A 26,652-nucleotide genomic window follows, 5' to 3' on the forward strand; every position below is an offset into this window, starting at 1 on the left:
TTCGTACAAGCAAAAGGCTAAATGAGTAGCAAGGAAGCTATTCCACTCTCTGACTCAAATCTCCTGTCTTTGGACTGCCATATATTTCAGCTATTCTGCAGTATTTTTCCTCTTCGTTAACCCCAGAAAAGGTCAGGCTTAGTGTGGAATTCATTAAGTCTGCTTGATCCACACCAGAGGTGTAAAGATGAATTGTCCATCAAGCTTACACCTGTCCCAGGAGAGCTTTAAGGAATATTCCAAACCTATTGATCATTTTCACATCAGAGTAGTTGAGATAAAACACACAGATGCTACTGGCATAAAGGCTGTATTCAAATTTGCACTTAGAGCCAACATCCTGCAAATGTTAACTGATACCTGGTGACCTTTGCATACATGATATTACTAGGCCAATTATACATTCATATTTAATTTATTATGTGTGCAAGTAGTCCCAGAATGGTGACTGTTTTCATTACATAGAAGTCTAAAGTATTTTTACTTAAATTTGAGATTGAAAATTGTATTAAATAAGGCACTCAAATTCACGGGTATTGAATTTTTTTAAGCACAGACGCAGATTCAGCCCAGATGACCATAAACTTTGTGATATACATATCCATTTCAACTTCTTTTCATGCTTACATATCAGCTGACGCTCCAAACCCATTCAGGACTCATTCAGACTCATTCTCATTTGATTTGAACTCCTTTCTATGCTTGTTCTCAAACTGAACCCTCAAGTTCACCACACCTTGTTTTTGCACTTAAATTGCTGCTATTAACAAGTATTTGCCACTTGTTGTATTCATATTTGAAACAGAAACAAACGCTTCCATAGACCTTTCTGTCTTTCTTAAACAAACAGCTAACTTAGCATAAAACAATAATGCTGTGAATAACATTATTTAATCAGCTGTCGCTAGCCAACGTTAACAATAACCACCATTTACTTACCACTCGAGGCAACGTTGCAAGTTTAGCATCAAACTTCATTGCCACCCATTTGGTATAGTAAGAGATCACCTTGTACTGAAGAATAAAAGCCACTATACCTTTCTGAATCAACACAGGATGCCATTTATCTGGTAATTTTGTGCACACTCTACAGTTTTGTTTGTTGTATGTTTTCACATACTTGGAATATATTCAGAAATAATCAAACAAAAACAGTTTATAAATAAAAATAAAATATTATGGAGAGGTTTTTGATCAGAACTGGCTCAAGACAATGAAGCCTAGAATGACAGGCAAGTTGTTTATCACTGTGTCATTGTTGCCCTGATTACGTAGTCTAATGGCCTTTTTAAAGAACTTTGGTTAATCTCCCACCTCATGCCTGTTTGTAAAAGATCTGAATGGCAGACAGATCAAATTTGGATCCATCCCATCAGCAGGAACGAGTACTTCCTATTGTGCATAGTGAATTGCCTGAACTTTTGTTGTGATTTGGCGCTATATATATATATATAAAACAGATATAAATTGAATTGAATTGAATCACAACTGCGGCAAGGTGGTGCAGTGGTTAGCATTGTTGCCTCATAGCAAGAGGGTTCCAGGTTTGAATCCCAGTCTGGGCCCTTCTGTGTCAGCCCTGTGAATGACTGGCGACCAGTCCAGGGTGTACCCCGCCTCTTGCCTGTAGTCAGCTGGGATAGGCTCCAGCCCCCCCACGACGGTATAGAAAAGGAATGAATGAATGAATCACTCAATTCATGATACTAACACAGTATGGAGATGTCTCTTTGTCATATTGTTATTTCTTCACATTCTGTTGATAATTAAAGTTAATTAACAGTTTTAAATCAGAATTCTAGCTAATTTAAACTGTAATTAACTATTTTCAGCAATAAATTCTTCAACTGACAGTACCAGCACAATTCAAAACCTTTGCCATGACTGTCATTTCGATTTCTTTCAATGCTTTAGTTTTCTCTAATTCTTCTAATTCACCGCTTTCATTTTGACTGATAACTTACTTTAACTCAGGACTTACACTTAAACTGACACTTAAATTTACTTCACTATTTGTTTTTCAACTTCCTCCAAGTTCTTGTAGTGTAAAAGAACAGAGCTATTGTGATATATGACGTATATCCAGCCATCTATATGAATAACTGAATCTGGTCAACAGTTTCACTTTTTACTTCGAACACCAGGGAGAAACTAAAATCCAACATTTTTTGATGATGAGAAATTGCAGAAAGCACAATTACTCTGTTGTACACCCTACTTCTAGCTAGATTCAACCCTTAAATCACACACGGCTTCACTTAAGAGGAAAGCTCATTTTGTCAGAGAAGTAAATGATCTTCTCGCTTCCCTGGTTTTCTCTTGTTTCACCAAGCAAGAGACTCACTCTTAATCTCTTCATGAAATGAGACTATAAACAATGAGAAATTCAGCAGACATCTCCTATTCCATTCCTGTGGAAAAGGTTGAAGTTAGCCTTGGGCAAAGCTGTTAGTGCTTCATGCTCCAGCAATCTGGCAACTACTTCTGTTGGGGAACCTTCGTGCAAGGGTGAGAGAGGTTGTGTATCTTGCCAGGCAACATGATGTGTTTTTCTTTTCTCTTTTTCTTTTCCTTCTCATTTTTGTTTTGAAAATCAATCCTATACTTTTGTTGCGTTCAGAAGAGAAAAAGGGGAATGAAGTTTTAGCTGTGGCACAGACATGTCTGAGAGAGTGCTCAACATGATTAATGCTGCATTTAAGAAATGCAAAAGTTAGCCTAAATACCCTAAGGACAAGACATTGAGATCCTATTTTGATCCTATATTTTCCTATTTTGAAGTGCGTGTTCAATGTGGCTCATGAACAAGATGATGCATTTAAATTTTTGCGCATTCCCATTATGTACTTTTTGGTTTTGACTAAGCTGTTACTTTTCGAATCAGTCTCTCCATTGGTTTCATTTACTTGTGTTAACCTTGTTCATCTGAGTGTGATAACGTTATTTCTGAAAATTAGCAGAAATGGGTGGAGCGGGCTAACTTCTCCACCCACTATGAACCTCTTAGAATGGCACCACATACTGCATCCATCTTCCCTCTTCTCATCTCTCTCAGCCCTCCTGCAGAGGATGTTTCTGCTCATTAACCTTTGTGCTCCAGTATACCCCAGGGCTCCATTTTTTGGGGCACATTTGCTTCTTTTATGTTAGTCAGGGTCTGCGTGCTGGGCCATTTCACTGCTTGACCAGATGCCTCCCATCAGTCCTTCTGAACCTCTTTAGCACATTTCTGCCTTCTCTCCACTCTCCTCTGATAAAAGTCTTCTATCATGGTGGTTGCAGAGTCCTCCTGTTCTCCTCTGCAACCCACCAGAGGGTATCCTCTAACTATGCACTGTCCTGCCACATTAAATCAAATATATGCCCCCTTTGAGAAGGCTCAGCCTTACGGCCTTCTTTGTTACTTTTTCAAAGAGGGAATCTCATAGAAATTCCACACATTCCAGGATTTTCCATCAAAAGTATGTTACAGAGGAAAACTACCTGAGCCTTTCAATTTGGGCTGACAATGAAAATTCTCAGACTTATTTGTCTAATTGCTAGTTTACTACCACTGAAATTCAATTACAAACTCTTATTTCCTTAGAACCTTTGAATATAAAAACAAGGCTATTACAGTCAGCATGGCAATTAATTCAATCCATTCCAAAACAAAGTTTAAAGATTATCATTGTCACAATAAAACTTAAAGATATCAAGACATTATGTAATGATTATGTTTCTCCAGTGGCATTTCCGTCAACAGTTTTTCTTAACAGTTTCCTAGTTTTGCAGACACAGATACAGCTATCACTGTACATTGACTTAAACATAAGCAGGCTGTCACCAATCAGTTTAGGCAAAATCAACAAGTAAAATCTCTGCTCAATATACAGGCTTCTGTCTACCAAAACATTTACAGTAGAACTGCCTTTTCTCTACTGCAAAATGTAATCAGAACTCTGTCACCCTTAATTCCTGAAAAATGTTTTCCTTCCACTCTGTGTGTAGCTTCTGGTGTAATATGTAATACTGATGTTGGTTTAACGCTCAATAATACTGTAAACTGAGCTTATCTTCTAGTTTGTGTCAAAATAAATTCCACAAAACCATTACAGGAGTCATTAAGCTGCATCAGTTATTCATTTTTTAGGCATCTGGGGGAAGAGCTTACCAAAACTTTTTTTTGTTCACCTTGTAAATGCTATGTATCTAATATTGGCATCCATTCATAGCCTTTTTTTAATCTTGCTTACCTTTTATATCATTTATTCAGGGGATTTTCACTGAGCAAAAGTCTCTTTTGAGAATATCTCCAATTTATGAACTGAAATCAAATCTTTACTCTCTTCCAACTTCTTAGAAAAACATCACTGGTTTTAGCTAGTTAAATGCTCTTCTCAAGAGTATGGAGAGCAAGAGGTAGGCCATGTCACTCCTGCAGTGTGTTTTAGTCACAGTGGGTCAGGGCAGTGGCAAAGCGAAAGCAGTCACGAGTGTGGCTATGCTTTCTAAAAGTTGACGCAGACACATTCTGCATTATTTGTAATACTGAAACAAAACTGAAATGAAAAGGCGAGTGGTTCAACACGTCTAATCTGAGGAAACACTTGGTGAAAACACTAAATGTATCTTAAACTTAAAGAGTGTAGCATGTTTAATAGCCTGAAAAGCCACATCCAGCGCATAAGAAGTTGAACTGTCCTTGAATAAGTGAGGCATCGACACCTTGATCGACATCCTCAGATAATTAATTAGCTAGTTGATTAAGCTGTTGTTGGAGATAACTGGGCTTTTTTCACCTTCTTGGTTGGTTATCTGTGCCTTTTTGCTGGTGTTAACCAACACTCAGCCACTGCCTGTGTACCAAAATTTGGAACTTAATCTTTAATTTACAAAATTAAAAAACAAATTCCAGGTTCAAATGGAAAGAGTACCCACGAATGTGAACTGTTGGTTGGTAAGGGTAAGTAAGTAATAATAAAAATGAGTTATTAATTTCAGTTCCATGTATTTTGATGTCATATATTTGATACAAGAGTAGTCGCACATGCTCCAATTAATTTTCTGGGAGGAAAGAAGGATCTTTAGCACAGAGTTGCAAGGCAGCAGTAGAGTTTGGGTCTAATGAAGCAAAAACTACATGACTCCATTTGTGTTCCATTTTAATGAAACGACTAAACATTGCCCTGGGCTTGAACGTCAGCAGAGCAGTAAAGAATGCATTACATTGACAATAAGGTTTTTGTGTCTCTGCTCATCACACCCCATGTAGACACAACATGTCACTGAATTATTATTTTTTTTAATTTATTTTTTTATTTTTTTAAATCCAATGTGATGAAATTGTTCTCAATAACCTGCCCTGAGGCTGAATAATAAAAACATTTGGGAAGCCCTTTGTTCTACGTTATTGTCTGCAGCCTTCAAAGACAAGTTTGCTGAGCAGTCATGCATTCAGTTGAAACACAGTGCAACATCTTCCCATAATAGATGTCTGTCATCACGTATTTTACCTTCTGCAGTGCTGAAATAAAATTATTACTTAATTGCTGTACAGAGTTGTTTCAAGCACTAACATAGAAATATAAAATTTAACATGAACTTTAGGCAACTTCCTCTTTCTCTGAGTTCACTTTTCTCCTTCACAGTCTTTATATTGTTCTCTATGTCTTCGTCTTATTATTTTGCTCCTATTTCTGATTCAGTTGACACCACATCACAGGCACCTACTTTTGTCATTTCCAATGTCGTTCTTATCCTCAACAGACATTCTTGCCTTCCTCTTTTTCTTGCCACCATTATTTTCCTTCTCCCCTGTGTGTCACTCCCACTTCCTGGGCCACAGACTGAAGTTGCCACTTCGCATTCTAATGAAAACCGGGGAGAAGCAGAGCCACCCCAAACAAGGTCCTTCAGCATTGATTGCCTTAAAACTCCCTCTTATCACCTTAAAACTCCATCTTATCGTCTATCTCCACAATAACTTGGTGAAGTTCCTCAAAGCTTCCCCCAGTTACACAAGCTGTTCACACCAATGTAGATCTGACGTACAATCTGAGTGTGTTTAGTGTGTTAGCATGTAAACATTTGCTAATTAGCACTAAACATGAAGTAAAGTTGGAATGTTATTACTTTTTTTTAGGTATTTGGTCATAAACTAAAGTAGTGCACATATAAAAATGTTGACCTGATGGTGGGACTAGAGGAAAAGCACTTTGATCAAGAGATCAAACAGTTCATCATGAGGGGTACATGAATGTCTGTACTGAATTCCATGGCAGTAGACTTGATGGTTGTTAAGATGTTTGTTTTTGAACTCAAGAATCAATATCTTGGAAGCACTGGTGGACACAAAAGTAATTAGGAACCATCCTCTGGGGATCAGAATAAATTACATATATATAGCACTAACATTTGCAGCTCTTCTGGGAAGGTGTGCAGTGGGGTTGAGGTTGCGTCTCTGTCGGGTTCTTCTGCACCAGATGTGGACCTTGCTTTCTGCGCTAGGGCACAGTTGTGCTAGGGTGGAGGAGACCTATGGAGGAGGCTGTTGCTGCTGGATTGGGGGCATAGGATTGCCCAAAATGTCTTGATATGCTGAAGCACTAAAATTTCCCTTCATTGGAGGTAAGGGGCCCAAACCAACCCTTGAAAACAGCCCCCTACCACACCTGAATTCAGTAATAAAGACGTGTGTTAAAATATTTTTGTCCTATAATTAGGATTCATCTAGGGACCACAAAAACATCCACAACATTTCATCCAATAGCTGTTAAGATATTTCAGTTTGGACTAAAATAGCTCACTGGCTGACAAACTAACATTGCCATCCTTAGAGCCATTCTGCTGGAACTGATCTTGTTCTGCAGCATTTAGCTTTAAACAGCAGATCTCTGGCAGAACAGTTACCATCGACATTATGGTTAAAAAAAAATTACAAGGTTTATCCAAACTGCTTGTTGACAGTCCTGTTTGCCTTAGCAAAGGCCAAGTCATGATGACATTAGAGCTGTGTGTTTGGTAACTCCCTGTGGATGTCTGGAATCTAATTATGTTCAGCTCTGCACTCGCAAACATTGCCGGGACATTTCTCCCCCTGTCACATTACTGTGCTTTCTGGGATTTCATCTCTTCCTAGAGAAAAACACAGATGGCACATTGGAACCGATGTGTTCAGGACTAAATGGGCCATGAACATTTTGGCTTGACCTCTTGCAAGAGTGCACATCCCTAACAGAGAAAAATGCATGTCACCTTTGTTGAAGCTTAGCAGTGCTTTTCTCCGTTCCCTTTTGTCTCTCACAGCGAGGCAGTTAGGGATGCACTTTATATACTTGCCACACTTTTCATCAATGAAACTTTCTGTGAGCCACTAAGCCTAGTGCCAGCATGACATCGAGTTCTAATAGTCAAAGTAATTTGCCGTTACATATTGCGACTCCACAGGGGTACATCCAAATGGACATATGGACAGAGGCTGTGAAACAGCGAAAGTCACTGCAATTAGTTCATTTCCTTACTGAGGCCATCAACAACTTGTCAGTGTGGCATTTCATTGCCTCATTATCAGCAGGATAAAAACACCTGTCATTTCTACAACTTTGACATGGCATCTTAACTATTTGTTACCACACCGAGAACACAGGGACTCAATTCAGCTTGTTCCACACATTTTAGTACCGAGCAAAGGGGACGTGCAGGAGCCTTGTAGTGACAGTCAAAGCACGATCAGTATTTTTATGGTTAAACTTCGACAACTCAAAACACGTGATTAAGGTTAGAGACAGTGAGATCACCATGTCTTGGATAAATAATGAAAAAAATCACTACAAATTTAAATCCAATCTTCTCCGCTCTTCCGCAGACCCCATGCACTCCACCACAAACTGAACCTCAGTAAATCATTGTGCAATAATCCCCCATCTCTTGATGCAATACGGTGACTTTTTACAGCTAATAATTTAAAAATAGTGAAATACTGTAAATATTGTGTGTGTATTGGTATAGTTTCTTTTTTTAAAAAGTGTAAATATCACTGTATACTTTGTATATTTTCACTTATCTGCACCTTTATTCTGCTATCCTTGTGCTGCTGTGATAATGAGAATTTCCTGAAAGCAGGAACAGTAAAAGCCTGTCTTATACTATCTATTTAGTTCTCTTTTCCAGCTTCTTTTTTTTTTTCCAATTACAAAAAAATCAGCTGAACCCAACTGAAAGACAATAGCTCATTATGCTGCTCAGTCCCATACATCTGAGTACCTGAGTCATGCTGAAGTTGAACTGAGTAGTCGAAGCAGTATTTGTTATTCAGTCATCACAATAATACAATAAGTAAAACAGCACAAAGTCAACACCATCCATTAAGCTGTGACCGAACAGGATTGGACAGAACAAAGTGCCTGTACATCCCTGTCCTACACTCATATCAATGTGAGCTCCCCTCCAGAAAAAAAAAGTCATTCATACATGTAACCCTCAAAAATAGCTTTGTGAATCCATTCTTTTGAAAAACGATGCCAAAGGCAGATGAGTAAGATGAAAATGATAAACTCTTCTCCATCTCTCGGAAATGACTTCCTAAATTATCTTTTCCAACAAGAGCTTCAAGTATTTTCAGTCAGCTGATGTTGTGCATACAATATGGCCCATTGTGCATCTCTCTTTTCATTCGGGCTTGTATAATGCCTGCTCTTCCCTCTAAATTTAAACTGTTTGCAACTATAATCTGATGCTGAGCTGTTTTCTCTGTGGTCTCCTCCCTCCCCTCCCGCCAGCCCAAAACCTCATCCACACATACTGTGTAATGCATTTCACTCCCAAAGAAACTACCTCATATTGTGACTTATCATCAGGCAGATGAAAAGACAGCAGAGCATACGGATACCATATGGATAACTGTGTCCAAAGTGCCTTATAACATAGAGTGCAGATTTATTTTTAGCAAGTGTTGCCTGTTGGAGTTTAAATACAAAGGTATCAACATTCAAATCTGCCGAATCACTTGAGGTCTCTCTTCCTTTTTTATGAATGTGCTTTACTATGTGTATAGAAAATCTGAGCAACTACTGTTAATGATAAATCTGAAGAAGTCAGTAAAACTCTCAATACTTTAGGCTAAACTTGATGAATTGATTCTGTATCCCTTTGCAGAGTAAAACTTTGAGACAAATGTTCCACTGCCAGAAAGTGCTTTAGAAGAGTAAAAAGTTTCTACCATGGTTCACAACAAGGGCATGTGTCACCAAAATGAAGCATAGCAGGCAGCATCATACTGTATGGTAAATGACCCATGTAATAGCTGGGATGGCTAAAAGAGGGCCTGTAAAAACTACTACAGGCCAAGATGGAGTCTCTTTTTCTCTCTATCCATTCCTCTGTTTCCAGCCAACCAGCGTTTATAGAGTTTAGCCTCTTACCCCATAGTCTTGGCTGCTGAGGGATATTGTTGGGTCTGTTACACATTCACATCCAATATATCCTTGTACTTGGTGTAATTAAGACATTTTTCAAAAGTTAACAGCACTTCAAAGAGCCTGCCAATAAGTTTCCTCACCTGGACGGCGAAAGCATTTGATCTGATGAAATAATGATTTTGGCCTCTTTACCTCCTCTTACAAGAAAGCTTGAGTGAAAGAGGGTTTGAACGCTCACAAGTAAACCAAGAAAGGGTTTATTTTAGATTATAGGCAACACCAATTGACTTTATTAAACCGATGATTCAGACCTAGATTTTCCACATTTTAGAGAGAATGGCAAATATCATGTCACTCAAACACAATACTGGACTGGAAACGTGCCATTCCAAACTAGCTGGTGTCCATGGATTAAAAAAAAAGAAAAATCCACGTCCAGAATCAGGGAACCTCTCTATCTTCTAAAAGCTTCCTAACAAGATCAGAGATTGAGTCCTCTATGTTGTGAAAAAAGAATCCCTTATCTCAAAGACAAAATTAATGGCAGGAGCTTGAATAGCGTTCACCAAGGGAATACTTTTGACACAGCATGACAGTTAAAGCACATCACTCTCACACAAGATCAAAGCTGAGATGCTAAAGATGTGTTCTTCTGCACACTGAAGTGCTGGCATATTTTTAGCCTTCTTAGACAGAGTGAATGATTAGTGAGACATGGAGAAGGGACGAAGAACCTAATATGACAATGAGGCTTGATGATGGATAATGGCATTATGAATCTGCATAGGTGTAGACTCAAGTCACAAATTTGAAGACTTGACAAAATCAGAAAAGACTTTAACACTTACCAGTACTTGAGCCATACGACTAGAAAATACTTACTTACCATTACTATTTACTAATACTTATTCAAAAAGAAAAAAATCAATTATTTTCCTTCATTTGCTGAATCAACAGTGGGTCAGAAATTAACACGTGAGGTTCCATATATGAGTGGACTGGATGCCGAAGTGTCCTTGGGCAAGAAGCTGAACCCCAAATTACTCTTGACGGTTGTTACATTGGTGTGTGAGCGTTCATGTGAATGGTTACCTGGTGAGCAGCTGGTACCTTGCATGGTATCCTTTATTGTTTGTCTGAATGTTTAAACGCTGGCTCGTGTTGTAAAGTACTTTGAGCGGCCAGTTTGACTAGAAGAGCACATATAAGCAGGTCCATTTACCATATAACACCATAAATGCACCAAAATAGTCACTCAATAAAAAACTACCAGTATATGGTATCATGTTGTGGTATCATTTATTTATGCGCATGCTGCTTCTGTCTTCTGCCATCTGTGTCTTTGGTGCAAAGGGACAAGGGAGTCTGAAATTTGCATCACAAAGCGTGTGGGAGAGGACAAGGACTTTATGGTGCATTCAACACCCCGTAAATTGAGAAATCTATACTCAAGGGACCACAAAGTTTGTTGAAAAGGTTTAGGTTTGTATTTTTACCATTGGTGAACAATGCATTATTAATTGGATTCTGCGCTACACACAAGTTTAGAGGACCTAAGGATGGTCAGAGAATTTCTGAGATAGATGCAAGGCTGGTGCTAAACAACTGAGTATGGTCAGTTGTTGGTGAATATTCTTCCTCTTTTTTTATCCTCATTTTAAATTTTACACTCCTACTAAACCAAAATTATCATGTTTAATATGTAAGATGCATTGTTCCATTTTTACATTGTCAGACCTGTCAACCTTGGGAAAATACTTTGAATACCTGTGAATATTCTCATTCATCCAGGTCATGGTTATCTCAAGGAAATTCAATCGAATGCAACTGGACTTAGTTATTTGTCTTTGAAGACGTTTCAATGAGTTCATGCTCGCTTGACTAGGCTGGGACTAGTCCCTGCCTAGTCAAGCGAGCATGAACTGATGAAGCCTCTTGGATGAGAGGTGAAACGTCTTCAAAGACAAATAACTAAGTCCAGTTGCATTCGATTGAATTTCCTTGAGATACTTTGAATACCACAATAACCTATCAGTTTAAATGTTTTAACACTTTACTTTGCACATGGTCATTTCTTCTTCATAATTCTACTTTTTGGCATTTTAAGGGAAAGTAATAGACTAGACTTAGAGTGACAAAACATACCAGCATACTTTGATGTCAAAATGCGTAGGTGCAAGGCAGAATGCATGCAGGTTGACAGGGCATTCCATATTATTAATATCTAGGGAGACTTAAAATTCATCATTCATTTCCCAACTCCAGCGGCACAAAGGATGGAATAATGTACATGAGCCCATGAACTCAAGAACCTGTTTTTACATGATTCTCTTTCAGCCACACTTCATCTCCATTTTGATATATTTGTAGTCCATTCTCTTTTTTGCCTTGTTCTATCTTTCACTGGTGAAAAAGAACTTATACTTTCACTTGATCTTGTGACCACAGCCATGTGGCATGGGACAGTCTAATACATCATTTTGTGTACTTGCACACAAAAGCCTTTTATTAATTTTAAAAAAGTGAGAGAACAGCTGTAGGAAGTTGTATATTTTATGAAAAGTTTTACTGAGAAAAAGAGAAAAACAGATGTAGCTGAAGAGCTTAAAAACTCACTCTCCAATTTTAGTTCCTTACCACAAACTGTATGGAATAAAGAACTTACCTAATTAAGGCATGAATATCCGCAAGCTTACTTATGCATTCAGGAAATTTGTGTCAACTTACTGCCTGATAACTCATATATGAGTGACTCTGAACAGACTGAGCCAAATGGTTCATGTTCTATTTAATATACGGTTAATGTGAAGTGGCGATTAAGTGTTTCGACAAGTCTTTTTCTGTGCACTGGCTTTCATTGGATGCTTGGTAAACAAGCACTTGATGCTCTGGGAGAAAGCACTTGTGGCAACAGAGTGTTTTCATGTATACTTCTTCGGAAAGCAATCAAATTCAATTCTTTTTAAGTGAACCACCTGCAAAATAATCCTTTGGAACTCAGACCGATTCTCTAAGAAAATAAGACAGACAAGTAGAAAGTATTAAAATATATTTGAACTACCTAATCAACAACAGACAAAATCTGGTTGTTGTAAAGCATTTTTTACATCATGAAGATGTTTCGAGGGGACATTGCTGACCAGGGTTGAGATGTGACACATCAGTGCAGCGAAATCACCACTGAAGAAGAAAATGACCCCTTTCCTCCCCCCTCTGAGTGGACCCTTGTTCTTGTCATCCGCAATCTAGGCCTCACACCCAGCCACTTGACTGTGGCTCCGTTTTTACCCCACTGCTACGGAGATGTCTGTCATACGCAGGTGTCACACCTAGCCTCCTGAAGCCTTCCCTACCACTGCACTCGGTCACGTCACCAACTAGGACCCTCTCTTTGTCAGTCAGTTCACCAGTATACCGGCATGCTCAGTTAAACTCACATCACCACAGCAAACTTCTGAGTTGGACTTCAGTGAATTTCTTCAACACAATGCAGCCAAGTTACACAGGTTACACTAGCTGTGATATTTATAGTTCATTAAATGTGTTATACATTTAATGCAATGACAACTAATGGTCACGTTATGGCCTGAGTCAAGCAGAGGAAGTGGACTGCATGTGGACACATTGTTTATGTTCACTGACAGTGTTTTCTCATGTTAAAAGTAGCTGTATCTGGCCAAGATATAATTCAGCACATGTGTAAAATGCAAAATTATTGGGTTTATATCATTTTAGTAAAGCCCTTTGCGTGTAAAATGGGAAGTTGTCTTATCTTGTTTTGTCTTTTACATACTTTAATGTAGATTTAGAATAACACCGCTCCAAGGCTGTTACAATGTCGTTGTATTCTTTGTACAATGACAATAAAGGCTTCTGATTCTGATTCTGAACTTGAGGGATGCTGGAAGAACCATTTGTGAGCGTAGGACAGAGAAAGGCTCGCTGTTTCCAATCTTTATGCTAAGCTACTGTTGTTTGTATCCTTTTATTTAATAAATACATATTGTTCATTCATTTTGTGGATTTCCTCAATGTTACCATGTCAAAAAGTGAAAAATTATCTTTCCAATAATGTCAAACTATCTATTACAGGATAGTGACAGACCATCACTGTGTTGTGCTGCATGTCTGTCCACCACAACATCCATTTCCAATCACTTGCTGCATTACCACTGAACTTCAGAACTGTCTTAAATCCCAACCATTGGACACATCCAAAATGTATGTAAATCCTATTATACAGAGATGACTAACGCAATGTTAAAAATCACATACTTTTTTGACTCTTTCAAAGTACATGCTGTTGTAAACAGTAAACAATACATTGTATAATACTGTGCTGTTGCAGTCAGTTATGGTCCCTTTATTAATATATTAATTACACATACAAGTCACATAAAAATGGATTGCTTACTTGAATGTGCTGACATCTGTCATGGCAGCTTCTGTTATCTGTCAATAAGCTGCTGTCTGTGCACTCTTAGCCAATCAATCATTGTGACGTATCAAAGGAGTGTAAGTCAGAATAGCCCACAGCAGCATGCTGGTTTGCATACTGCAAAATTTGACAGGGCGCAGTAGGAAGACATACTAAATGTTTTTCTGGAATACTAAATAGTATAGTAACATGATTATTGGAACACGGGGTTAGTCTATGTGGAAGACTAAGGTGGATCCTGTGTGATCCTGTTGGAACTAAAGATACAGTATCTTACCTCACAGGCATGTTCAGGGACACATGCCTAATTTTAAATTCGACGGTATGGTATTCGATAATACATTACAAGCAAATTAATAGGCATTTTAGAAGACAAATGAGACAATTCTAGCAAATGGGTAATGGCTCATTATATTGCAGGGTGATTATTCAGTGAAATTCAATTTAAGGAAATTCAGCCCAGAGAGTCATTACACTCATAGTTAGTCCTCTGTGTGCAATTGCACCACCAAGCATGATGAGAAAAACACCTAAATTCAATGAGGTGACCAGAGGGTCAAACGGGGTCAACACAGAGAGAGAAAAATGTTCTGTCGTGTGCACCGGCTTCTCAGCGTTATACAACAGTGGCCTCAGCAGCATGCTCATCTGCTGCGAACGAGCATAAAGTATTTGAGAAATATTAAAATTAACTTTTTATTTTTCATCTATTGCATTTGCCTTGCTAACTAGCTGGATAGCTAATAGTAAAAGAAACATCAATTCAACCTTGAGGAAGCCAGCATGCAGTATTTTACATGCACTAATGATCAGCTGGAGTCAAACTTGACCTCAAAGTAAAAGTAGTGATAAAGAAGCCTTGGGTGATTCAAATACACGTTTTCTTTATCTGTGTGGAGTTGGCATGGTTTTTAATTATGGCCCTAAAGACACATGCTCACCTGAAGTCTAAATTAAGGCAAAAATTAGAAACAGAGGCATGGATTTACGAAGGGCAAGTTGATTAAGGTCACACAAAAATCCTTCAAGATAATTAAAAGTATGTATATGCCGTCAGGCTGAGGGATATCCAAATTCCTTGAACTTCTTTTTATGTTGATTGAAATTCTCTTGGTGTGTAATGATAATTCTTGAGGGTCTTTACTCTGGTTATATTTTACATGAACTAGTCAAAAAAGAAACACATAGCTACATCTGAGGGCAAAAAGATGCTGAGCTAAACCATTACAGTTTAGTTGACGCGTGAGTTTATGATGTATATGGCCGATAGAGTTAGTGTTACCTGTAAAGCAGTCAACCTGAAACTTGTTCCACAGTGGAAAGACTTGAAGCCTTTGTGCAGGTGGCACTGATTTGGTTCTGAGTTCTGTCTTCTTTTATTATGTTCCTTTTAAGTTTTTAGGCAGTTTAGGTAAAGGAGGCATATGTCTGTTTATAGAAGCTAAAACTTCTCCAAACGGACAGCTCAATGAAGATTTCTACAAAGCTGCAGCTGATCTTCAAACTGCAGAAGACTTTTGTTTTAATGGATGTATGACTGCAGTAGCTATGTTTATATACTTAGCACTGAGGAGAGTATTTCAGTATTTTCAGATTAAGTAAAATTAAAGCTGCACCTATATATATATATATTTATACAGTATGTGAAACCCAAAAAGAATCCTCATTCTCACCGAGCATTTTTGCAGACCAGCTGACAGACAAAGTTAGCAACAAGCTAGTCAGCATAGAAAGCATTTAGCAGCTTAGAGAGTAGCAATGTTCATACTAAAAAGAGCTAAAAAGAGAGGGAAAATTTGACTTACAGTCACTGGTTAGCCAGAAACAGGACTCCAAATGACTGCTAATACTGCTCTGTGTCAGCTGGACAAATAAATAGAGAATTTATTTGCAAACACATTTATTTTTTTATTGTCCCTGCAAACAAGATATTTCTATCTTTAAAAATAAGAAAAGCATATAAAACTATGAAATACATAAAATCTAAACAATAAAAAAATATAGACTTTTCCTTTGTAAACTGATTAAAATATCAAAATATTTGAGGGGAGTGAGAGGGGCTCAAGGTCCATCCCAAGTCTCTTAAACGGCATCACTTGTGTCTTTTCTTTGTGTCCCACTGTTTCTGATGACACCAGCACAGCTGGATCTGTTGCATAAAGCAGCAAGTGTCTGTCGTTACCATTATAGTCCCACTGACACCACACACTGTGGTCCCCACCCTCCTGCCTCTATGACTCCATTTGGACACATTCACTGGTTGGTGTATCAAAGTGAGATTTATGAAACACAACAGGGTGTAAAATTAATGAACTTACAGTGTTCTGGGTCCCAATGTCCTTGAACTAAATATCTTTATTCTTTCATGTACGTACATCTGAATTAAAGTGATTCGTTGCTCGGAAGAAAATGACGGGCACTTACACGTGTACTTTCTCCCCCACCTTGTTCATCTTCGTGTCATTCATCCTCTCGCTTTACAGCACAAATAAGATCTTTGGAACATTCAAAGCATTGGACCACAATGGCTCCCAGTTCAAACGAGAAGTGATGAGAGCAAAAATATCTTGGGATGCACCCTTGGATGTGACTTCAGTGTTTCTAGTTCTGGTTAAGGCCCTATCACTTACCACAGTCTGCATGTGAAAGCGTCCCAGCTGATTTCCTGTGTGTATCTGTGCTGTCTAAGGATGAAGAACCAAGCCATGCTGGAGCTAAACTAATCCATAAGACTGTTAAATGTAAGGATTTATTACCAGAGAACTGTATAACAGCAACAGTTTTTAATTGTGGAGGGCATATGCAGATTCTTGCCTAAGAGTGTTAAATACCTGAAAATCAAGTTGAGCTAAATGACAATCAGCAAAGCTCCTTGGGTGTAATACCCCCGGATCAGACTGAATTAAAAAGGGATTTTCCCACAACTCTCCGTGAAAGAATTGTTCACATCACCACTTTCATCTGTGCCTGTGTGCACAGCCTGCTCTGCTGCTGGAGCATGAAACTGAAGCTATATCCTCAGAATGGAGGAGCACTTTTCCAGACTGAGGGACAGACGTTGCCAGCTTTGTCTTACAATCAAGCCAAGAATGTTAATTGAGCTATTTAAAGGCTGTCCATCCCTGGCCACGAACAGAAAGAGCTCAATCGGCTTCCTGGATCACCACATCATGTCATTGGAAAACATACTGTACATTTATCACATACAGAATGTGGGATGACTCCATAGGCAGTGTGGGATGACAGAAGTGACACATGTCACAGGCAGAATGTTTGGACTGGCAGTTGTTCCCTGTGATAAGAAGCCTGATTGATCTAAATGTTTTATCTTTGAGATTTTATCCAGTATTTCAATTATCGCAACTGATGATATATTGGATGTCATATTGCATATAGAAAGACAATAAATCAGTGATTTTAGCTGAAACAACTGCTGTGATTTACGAGTGTGTGTATGCACAAGCGCACACACACAGATGTGCACTTTTCAACTCACATCACTGCTGTACGCAGTTAAAGACATGATGTGAGAGGAAACACTCTCACAGTGGGATCCGTAGTACAATTAATGAAGTGATGACATTATATATTTATTTACAAGTCATTAGGATTCAGGGCCTGAGGAGTCACATCCTGTCTCTGCCAAGGCTCTCTAAGGAGCATCCATTTTGTTTGGTCTACATAACAAAGAGAAAAATTAAAAGCTGGCATAGAAGCCGAAGCCCTCAAGCTCAAAGCACACGAAGCTTCAAGTTTGCGCTGTTGACAGAGAAGCTTTAAGCATGGAGAGGGAATTTTGTGCCTGAATGTTTATAGATTTAATTAAATTAAAAGACAAGACAAAAAAAGCCCAAAGGCAAAGCACTATAATGTTAAACAGAAACTGGCTTTGGCTATTGTTTGGAATGAGCAATCAGCTGGAATTCCTTTTCGAGGTTGAATTCTGCTTTATATTCCACATAATATGCTGACTGGTAATGGTATCAGGGGGTCTATTAGGTAATGGATGCACTGAATCCTCAATAGTGTGATCTGGGAAAAGAAATAACAAGCATAAGAGAAATAAAGAGAGATTTGTACAGTATGTATATGTGAGTGCCTATTCAGGTATTCTTTATCTGATGGTTGCATGTGTGCACTATAATAAATCTGTTATCTCTGTAAGCTGTAGGTGTGCAAACCCTCTATCTGCACTCCCCCTCCTTGCTCTTCTCATAACCCAGAGGTGATGAACTGGCATGGAAGCCATCATTACGTTATGTCATTAAAGAGTCTCATCAATTAATCTGGTGATGTAACATGCCCTCCGACTACACTGAGAACTCATTGTCAGAGCGCCCTTGCCCATATGTATCCTCTGTGACGAAAGCCAAAGTTTTGCCAAGTCCTGATGTTGCCGTGCAGAAGGTCATGCTAAATGACAGGGCTTTTCCGAGCACAGGCGCTTTTCACCTTCTTTTCAACCTCCTCCTCTCCTAAACACAACAGGTGTGCACCAGAATGAAACAGAATGGAAAAAAGGCCCAGATGACATTTAGGATTCACTAAAAGTCACTATCTTATCTTAGGGTAGGAATTTAGCTATTACAGAATTCTCTTAAGTTTATGGCTTTCTGCCTTTCTCCAATTTGAAATGAAATCCAAAGTCCCCATTCCCTTCAAACATGGGCCTAATCATATTTTCTAATATTAGTTTGAACTCTCCCTTATGTAGCTCCCACAGGGCCAGTGGCCAGGTGTTGCAGGGGGTTACTGGGTCAGCGCAACACTGCAGGGAACAGCAATGAGTGGGAACTAAGTAATAAAAAATAGGTCAATGGTGAGAGAAGATGGCAAACTGAAAGTGACACTGAACCCCCAGTGGAGCATGAGAGCATGGGGAAACATGGATGTAGTGTGTAATTCATGGATCTCAAGCAGTCATTCCAAAAATGTACAAAAGTGACAAGTCTGCTCATGCTGGGTATAAACAGAATGTTGCATTTTTATTTACCTGGGAGTCAATATAACATGAGGTGCTGTCCAAAATATAAATGGACAAGTTCAAGAGTTCATGCCTCACAGCCACAGTAGCCTCCTGCTGCAGCTGAACTCTTATTGTTTCATATTGTTTCAATGTACGAAGGTAGCATCAAAGGCATTATGAGCTTCATTTGTCCACCTTGAAACCAATAGAGCAGCGTTCTCTATCGTTTTCTAAGTAAAAGCCCAGTGAGATGAGCTCATATTAATTCTTTAGACTACATAACACCAGCAGTTAAATGGTTACTATTACATACTGAATTTGTATATCCCCAAAATGCTGCAAAGGGTCCTTGCCTTATGCTTCTATATGTTGATGCTGTGTTGTGTTGTGTAAAGTCTGACTTTAAAATTTCCATGTTGTCAAGTTGGATGTTCATGTTGTGTACTCAGGAAAATGGATGTTTGCTGACATGCTATGTGCCTTTTAAGACTGGTTACATGTAAGTAAACATGACTGAAAATGTAGTCATTGTTAGAGTTAATCATGTTCGAGAAAACATGATCACTGTCTGTGACTACACCATATATACGTATTTATTTACTGAGTAACTATTTTATATTAAAAAAGTATGTTGCATTCATAGCAACCACCTTCATAAAAATCATTTATGCTACAAGACTGTAATCCTATCTGAATGTCTACTCTTAGTCCTGCATGAAATCACAGTTTCTATCTTTTTCTCAAATCACCTGAGCAACTTTACAATGTTTCCACTTACCCCAGGCAACTCAAGAAGTACCTCTGGGGGTATGAGTACACCTGGTGTAGAAGAAGTACCACAGCGGACATCTATCAAGAAGGCAAAGAGTATGAAATTCAGTTTCCTAAAGAACATGTTCTATTGCTAGTTATTGTGCAAGACATGGAGTACACCCTGAATGGGTCACTGACCTACCACAGCACTGTTTTAATTCTTCCTCTTTTTCACTCACTAACTCACTCTCTTCTTATTTCCTTTTCCTTTTTTCCCCCCCCACACCATTAAAAACTTCAAACAAGTGTATCTTCAAAGCAGACGGATTGTATCAATTCAAGTGTCAACTCAGTCTGTGGATCACGTCAGTCAGAACTCTGTGACTGATGCTCAGCAGAGAAAACACTGAGCACAACGCAGAATTAATGAAAAGTGGCACAACAAAGGCTTTTGTTACAAATGCATCATGTTAGGTTATGTTATGTTGTGGCTTTATGTTGCTCAGAACATCACTGTTAACTTTTACATGATGAGTAGAAACCATATATGACATTAATTATATTTCCGGTTACAACCACATCTGGTGACACAACGCAGTTTAGTTTTTAGCGTGAGGTCATTTAAAATTCCTTTCTTTTAAATTTCAGCATTCAATGAGCTACGAAAACCTGCACTCGTGTATGTACTGTAGATGAGTGTTTAAGCCTCATAGAGCATCACATTCATCTGTTCTCGTCCGTCCTCTGGTGTGTACTCATGCGAGGGGATAACAAAGGGACATAACTGAAACTACATGAGCATCATAGAGTGAGAGGTACGGTGCAGCTGTAATGGAGTTGGCTTACAGTTATTTCCTGTTTTATATTGAAAGTCCATTTTCATTTTGTTTTTACTTCTAGTCATTGTGTCACAAATGCTCTTCTGCTCTTCATACTTCAATATAATTAAATATAGACTTCAAACAAGCTAAACAAAGGAATGACCTCACTGCATGACATGGCCTGCAGACCTCCTGGTTGCATCACATTGCCTCCCCAGTCACTCTAAATCACACTTTTATTGGCTTGTGAGCTATGATTAAAATAGCCAAGTCAAAATGATCTACCTACAATACAAATGCTAAACATATGTTTATTTCTCTATATACACTGAGTATACCGTATATATTTATAATATATGTTGGTGTTGCATAACAGCATGAACCCGTATGACACAATACAACTCCGTACATTGGTGGCCTTTACCTTACTCTGATGACTTGCACTGCATGGGATCAGCCAGGGTTGCACAGACCGGACGTAGCTGCTGATAGCCAACTTCGAACAGATTTCCAAATGATCATCAGTCATGGCGGAACGGTATCTGGACTGGACTTCATGTGGGGAAAGGCTGACTCGCATAAAGAAGTTGAGCAAATCATTTTTAGACCCTTTCTTCAGTAGAAATAATTTGGAAGTCGCTAACTTGGTAATTAGTTCGTCGGAGTTTGACAGTAGCTTGCGCGTTTTAGCCGCGCATGCGCGGTGACCCCGTATATTTAAAAAAAAAAGATGAGATCTCACACTCGCTGCACTGCATGTCAATCAAACGGCAAACGCCTCAGTGAGGGTGGCTGATAGGCTAACAGCTATTTTTTAATGCCATGCGATCGACCCACACTACCTATGGATCGACTTATTGGGCTCCACTACTCTAAAGGAACTTATGACTCATGACATATTAATTCTGCATGACAGAATTGTGCTTGATGTGGCAATGCAACAGTTTGCCTATAATGTCACAAAAATGATGAGTGAAAACCATAATGACATATGTTTCTACATATGTTACATACTGCATTTAGTGGTAGATGTTTTATAAAAAATACTTGTGTTTGTAAAAGGGTTGGGGAAAACATTAGATGGTATATCTAATGTTTGCTTAGTTAAATGGAGTCCAGTTCAACATCACTGCAGACTGCATCCTCAATAATAAACAAACAGTATAGTTCCATCTACCTCTTTGACAATGTCAGATAAACTTTGCGCAGATGATCAATGCACAGATGCGTGTAGAATGTGGGCGGAAACATACTGCCTGTCTTACTTTCACATCTCCCGTTGACTGGCTAATTCAGATGTAAAGTGGGTAAGACTGCTGCTTTGTCTGTTTGTTTGTTTGCCTTCATTTAGGGCAGTTAGACAAGCACTTTGTTTGATGCAAGCTAAGGGCTTGAGACATGTCTGACATTTAAATCAGAACTGCAATAAATTAGAAATCATTCAGCATTCATTAATGCACCTGAAAGCAAAACACCGCACCTTAACTGCAGAATTCATCCAAAACGCTCTAAAAAAAAAAAAGCCTGAAAGTGAACTGATTTGAGTATTCAGTTTCTGGAAAGTGTAATTGTTAGCTTGGCTTGCCCAATGCACATAACAAAATGTTGGGAAGGTTTTTGACAAAGTGCACCTGATATTTTTTATTTATTTATCAAGAACCACCTATTTTCTTTCACAGCTGCTCTTCTTTTGTACTGAATATTCAAGAGGGAGAGCTTGATGTCCACCCAAGCCCCAGAAACACTATCTGTGTCGAAAATGAACCTCAGCATTGTAATTCGAAACAATTTTAGACATCCCATCTACATGTAAATAGGTGATAATACATTAATTAATTGCATCATATTCCTCATTTGGTCCCCACAACTTAAGAAGTAAAAGTTCAAAAATAAAGGCAGACCTTTAGCAAATTACTGACCAAGATGAAGAGAAAGACATCATGGAGAAGACTGCAGGCGGGTGGGGGCCGGGGTGGTTGATTAGACAAGCTCATAGCAGGACTTCATTGGGAGTTAGGACCGTTAATTACAGCTACAGTTCAAAACAATCTCTCTCCCGCTGAGTTCCTCCCTCCCCGTATGCCATCAGCCACATGTTCTGTCACATGGTAAGCCCTCATCAGGCTCGGGGGCCCATATTATGCTTTGCATCCTCATCACCCCAGATTGATGCGGATCGTGCTCTCACCCTGTAATTAGCTCTCATAGTCCAGTAGCCACAATTACTGGGGTAGGAAGTGCAAAGCTACTGATTGAGTTCGTCAACACTCTGGTTTCCAAATGGTTTGTAAGATACATTCAGGGACCCAATCAGGAGCTTATGGTCCTTGTAGAATTGCTGGATATAATGTTGAAACATTTGTTGTAATTATAAAAGAATGTTTCATGTTTCCCGGGTAACTCTGGACCTTGGCATAACTATATACATATGGTCCTGCCTGTTACAATGGATATAAAATGTCACTATAGATCATTGTGTTTTCACAGTTTTTGACAAACATCATGCCCTCTGATCTTAGGTCAAACAAGAATGTCAGCTCCATCATAACAAATCAATCATTTATTCTAAAAAAATAAAAGGACATTCTGAAACTTTTTGACTTCAACCTTCTGTTATGTTCAATCAGCGTGCAAAAAGGAGGTCTAACGTGAACATATGTTTTGTTTAAAAAATGCTAAATAGCTGTTCATTTGTAATCATGTGTTTTACTTACCTTCTGTGTTATGAAGACTAAAATAGCAGGCTATATAGAGAATGGACTGAGGCCCACTTAGAAGAGAGGTTCACTGGTCCTACCTGTCCTTCACCCGAGTTTGGTGAAACAAAAGAAGTAGGAAATTATAGACGACCCCTCCCATCCCTCCATCACCTCCTCAATCATTTCTCATCAGGAGAAAAGCTCAGGTCAAACATGACGAAAAACCACTTACTGCAAATCCACTTTCTCTCCACTGTGTCACTGCCCTCCCAGAATCATCACAATCGAGATCAGAGCCATCTTCGCCCTCAGAACATGTTTGAAGATAGAGGATTCGGCGCTGTTTCCATTGTGAAGAACAGGCTTATTCACTTCCTTGCTAAATTAGATGGATTAAGAGGATTTATACCACTCTCACATGTGGGTGCTAAATATGATATTACAGCCAACAGTTTAACTACACAACAAGCAGAGGTGGACTCTTGCAAGACTCAGGTGAAGTCTCAAGTCAAATCACACGAAGATCTTGCATCTCTGTTTTTGACTTGCATATTTTGTATACTGAAATTCATTTTTTTGTTGAGTTTATATGTTTACCAGGTGTACTTGAATGCACCTTGAAGTGTCTGTCCCTGTGATTGTATCGGACTTCGACACACATAGACAGACAGCAGAGGACAGAAGCAGCAGCCCATAAATGACATGACACAAACTCAGCATCGTTTGTTTTTGTTTTTTTATTACGTGGATGTTTTGGCACAAACACTTAGCTGCTAGTGTGGTGAATGACTTCTGAGATTTGCTCACCAAATGGAAAGGTTGTATGCATTTGATGCTTGGTGGATGTGAATTTTGGACCCATGGGATTCATGGCAGACTTTTTAAATAATACACATTTTAATCTTTGGGTTGTGTTAAGTATTTTAAGGTCAAAAGGAAGGCTCAAGTAGAAATGAAGTGAAAAGGTTGTCATCAAATTTGTGACTCAAGTCTGACTTGACCTGACTTTTGCCATTAAAACTGGAAATACTGAAATAGCTATACCTATAAAAACACATAATGCTAGGTCAGTTTTAGACACAGTGTTTTGTTTCACTGGGAAAGCCTGTGAAGCTCCTGTAGTCTGCCAAACCAAACTACTTCCAGAACCAGTGCCTTCTTATCACTTCACAGCTCTACACACCAATCTGATATTCTGTGTGTTCCTCATCGTCCCTTAGTGTTCCTTATGTACATATTTGTGGATTTTGTAAAGTCTAAATGAATGCATCTGGTAAATCACCATGCCATATGAATTCAGATCACTTTGCACATGGTCTGAATTTAAAAAGCTTAACAACCTTTTTGCGTTTACTGGGTAGAGTAATTGTCAGTTCATTGTGCTATTCTTACAAAATCAGTCTGCTATGACAACTTCCTGGTATATAAGGATCCTCAAATGAATTAATACTGAGGGCGATACTTTGTTCCAAGCGAAAAGAAAATGTCCGCAGAGCTCGCCCTGCGGTTTCATATCTGTGCCAACAAGACATGGCAGCCATTCTCTTGTCTGACCGTTTTAATGCATTCCTCATCAACACTGGATTTACAGAGACACAGCCTACGGCTGCCACAGTGCTGCCAGACCTGTGGAGAAATTGCCGGAGGAGCTCTGCCTTCCACCATTCACAGTAGGAGGTTCCAGACACCATCACCACATAGGCTGTTTACTAATCGAGATTTACACAGTTTGTTTGAATGTATCAATAAATCACTCCTGAGTGCATGGGAATGACCATGAATCTAAAACAGGAGTAGATCTCTAATTGCCTCCCACAGGGCTGAAACAGATATATACCATCACTCTGCCTTTCAGAGTTTAATATTAGACTAAGGGGAGCAAATGCTTTGTTTAATTGCTATATAACTGCAGCTTCTGGGGAGATTTTCATTTTCAGGCAGTCTTGAAAGAAGTGATTGTCCTGAGTGCCAGAGGCAAGTCTGTGGATTCATCAACCACGTACTAAACTCCATGTTTGACGTCAGTGTTTTGAAAAACCTCATTTCTTCCGAGTCACAGGTGAGAGAAAGCAAGCATTTTCAGACTCAGGAATGACAGGAACCAACAACTAAACTAAATGCACCTCTAAAGACACAATTTCAAATTTGAAATGTCGTCCTCCAACAGGGGTGAAATGTCGCATTCCCTGAGGTTTAAGCAATACCTTTCTACAATGGATGGAAGGAAATATTATATGTGCCTAATGGAGAAAGAGATATCCTCGGAAGGTCACAAAAGTGAGACCAAGATATCTGTAATAGACAGAAAGACCGTTAGAGGGGAGGAGGAGGAGCAGGAGCTGAGGAGATGGTTTAAGTTCTTGTCCTTGGGGAAATCTCCATCCATCTGGGGAGTCGTTGACAGCACAGCCAATTCACATGCTCTAACAGGCTCTTAATTTGGGGAACCATATGCTAGCACTTAGGCCTCTTGGAATCTGTTCACATGACAGAAATCGGTTGTTATGGTGGACATTAGCTGGTAGACTAGATGAGGCATAAATAATATTATTTATTATGCACATATAATGCTTTCTCTTGAATGTTCTCTTGTTCTAATCTCAGTTCATGTATTTACACTCTATTGTCGCCTGTGACAGTAAAAACTGATGAATTTTGTACATTTCAATATGGAAATTTTTAAGACCACTTTCTGAACACATGCAATCCATGACACAAAATCTGTTCCTGTGGAATCTTGAGGCTAAACCATAGCATCAGTGGTGACAGAGGAACTCAGATCTCTTACTTTTGTAAAAGTAGAAATACCATAGTATAGAAATACTCAGTTTCAACATTAATTAAATCCTACATGAAAAATAAACTTTAAGTGCACAGTGTTAGTCTTTGAAACAGAAATCATGAATGTTTTAGGCCACTCAAGGTGCAGCTGAACAAGCAGAATACATAGCCTCGAACACATTGTTTCAGAAATCAGAAATTATATGTTATAGCAGTATTTAAACATAGAGCAGACATGGGGGAACAACAACACGAGGCAGCAATCATTTGCACTCATGCATCTCTTTTATGTTCAGCATTGTCTCTTTTTAACTCTTGGTCTCCACCAACATCTGAGGCAACTAAATGGCTCCCTCAGCTAGTTAGCTAGTTGCTAACTTTGTCTTCTATTTGATGCAGGACAGGCAGCGTACAGTTAGCCTGCGCAAGCTTTTGTCATGAAAACAGCGGCCTGATGTGGAGTGAAGGAAACAGTAAAGTTTCAGGATCTAAAAACAAAACAGTGAACGCTTTTTACAGCTGAGGGGCAGTTCTCTCTGGATGTGTCACTGGAGAAACCGCTTTCAAATGGCATGTTTCAATATGATCAAATAACCTGTGTTTTATTCAAAAAAGACAAATTATTGATATATGTTTATGGTTCATAACCTACATACTTCTTTGTTTCCGACAGAAATATGTCCATAGTAGTACTGGAATCCAATGTCTGGTGTCATCATCAAATGTCTTAATGTTTGATCAAATTATTCTTGAGTTGAATTTGTATTTTTGGCTTTTTTATTGGCAAATTTCTTGT

The 26,652-nt window shown here is 38.8% G+C and overlaps 1 protein-coding gene across 3 annotated transcripts in view; it reads right to left on the reverse strand.

The window, feature by feature from the left end:
- The window catches only part of sorcs3 (sortilin related VPS10 domain containing receptor 3), a 187,809-nt gene that overhangs the window by 145,058 nt on the left and 16,099 nt on the right, over nucleotides 1–26,652 (reverse strand). Inside the window, exon 1 of one of the 3 annotated variants that reach the window (XM_046401497.1) lies at nucleotides 20,801–21,162. The exons of 1 other annotated variant lie outside the window; for it this stretch is intronic. In XM_046401497.1, coding sequence (XP_046257453.1) covers nucleotides 20,801–20,956 — 156 coding nt within the window. In that variant the 5' untranslated portion in view covers nucleotides 20,957–21,162. Of the gene's footprint in view, nucleotides 1–19,580; nucleotides 19,790–20,800; nucleotides 21,163–26,652 lie in introns of those variants that run through there. One more of the 3 variants, XM_046401506.1, reaches the window with a different exon arrangement.

Source organism: Scatophagus argus, chromosome 2 (genome assembly GCF_020382885.2).
Source record: "Scatophagus argus isolate fScaArg1 chromosome 2, fScaArg1.pri, whole genome shotgun sequence".
Taxonomy (NCBI): domain Eukaryota; kingdom Metazoa; phylum Chordata; class Actinopteri; family Scatophagidae; genus Scatophagus; species Scatophagus argus.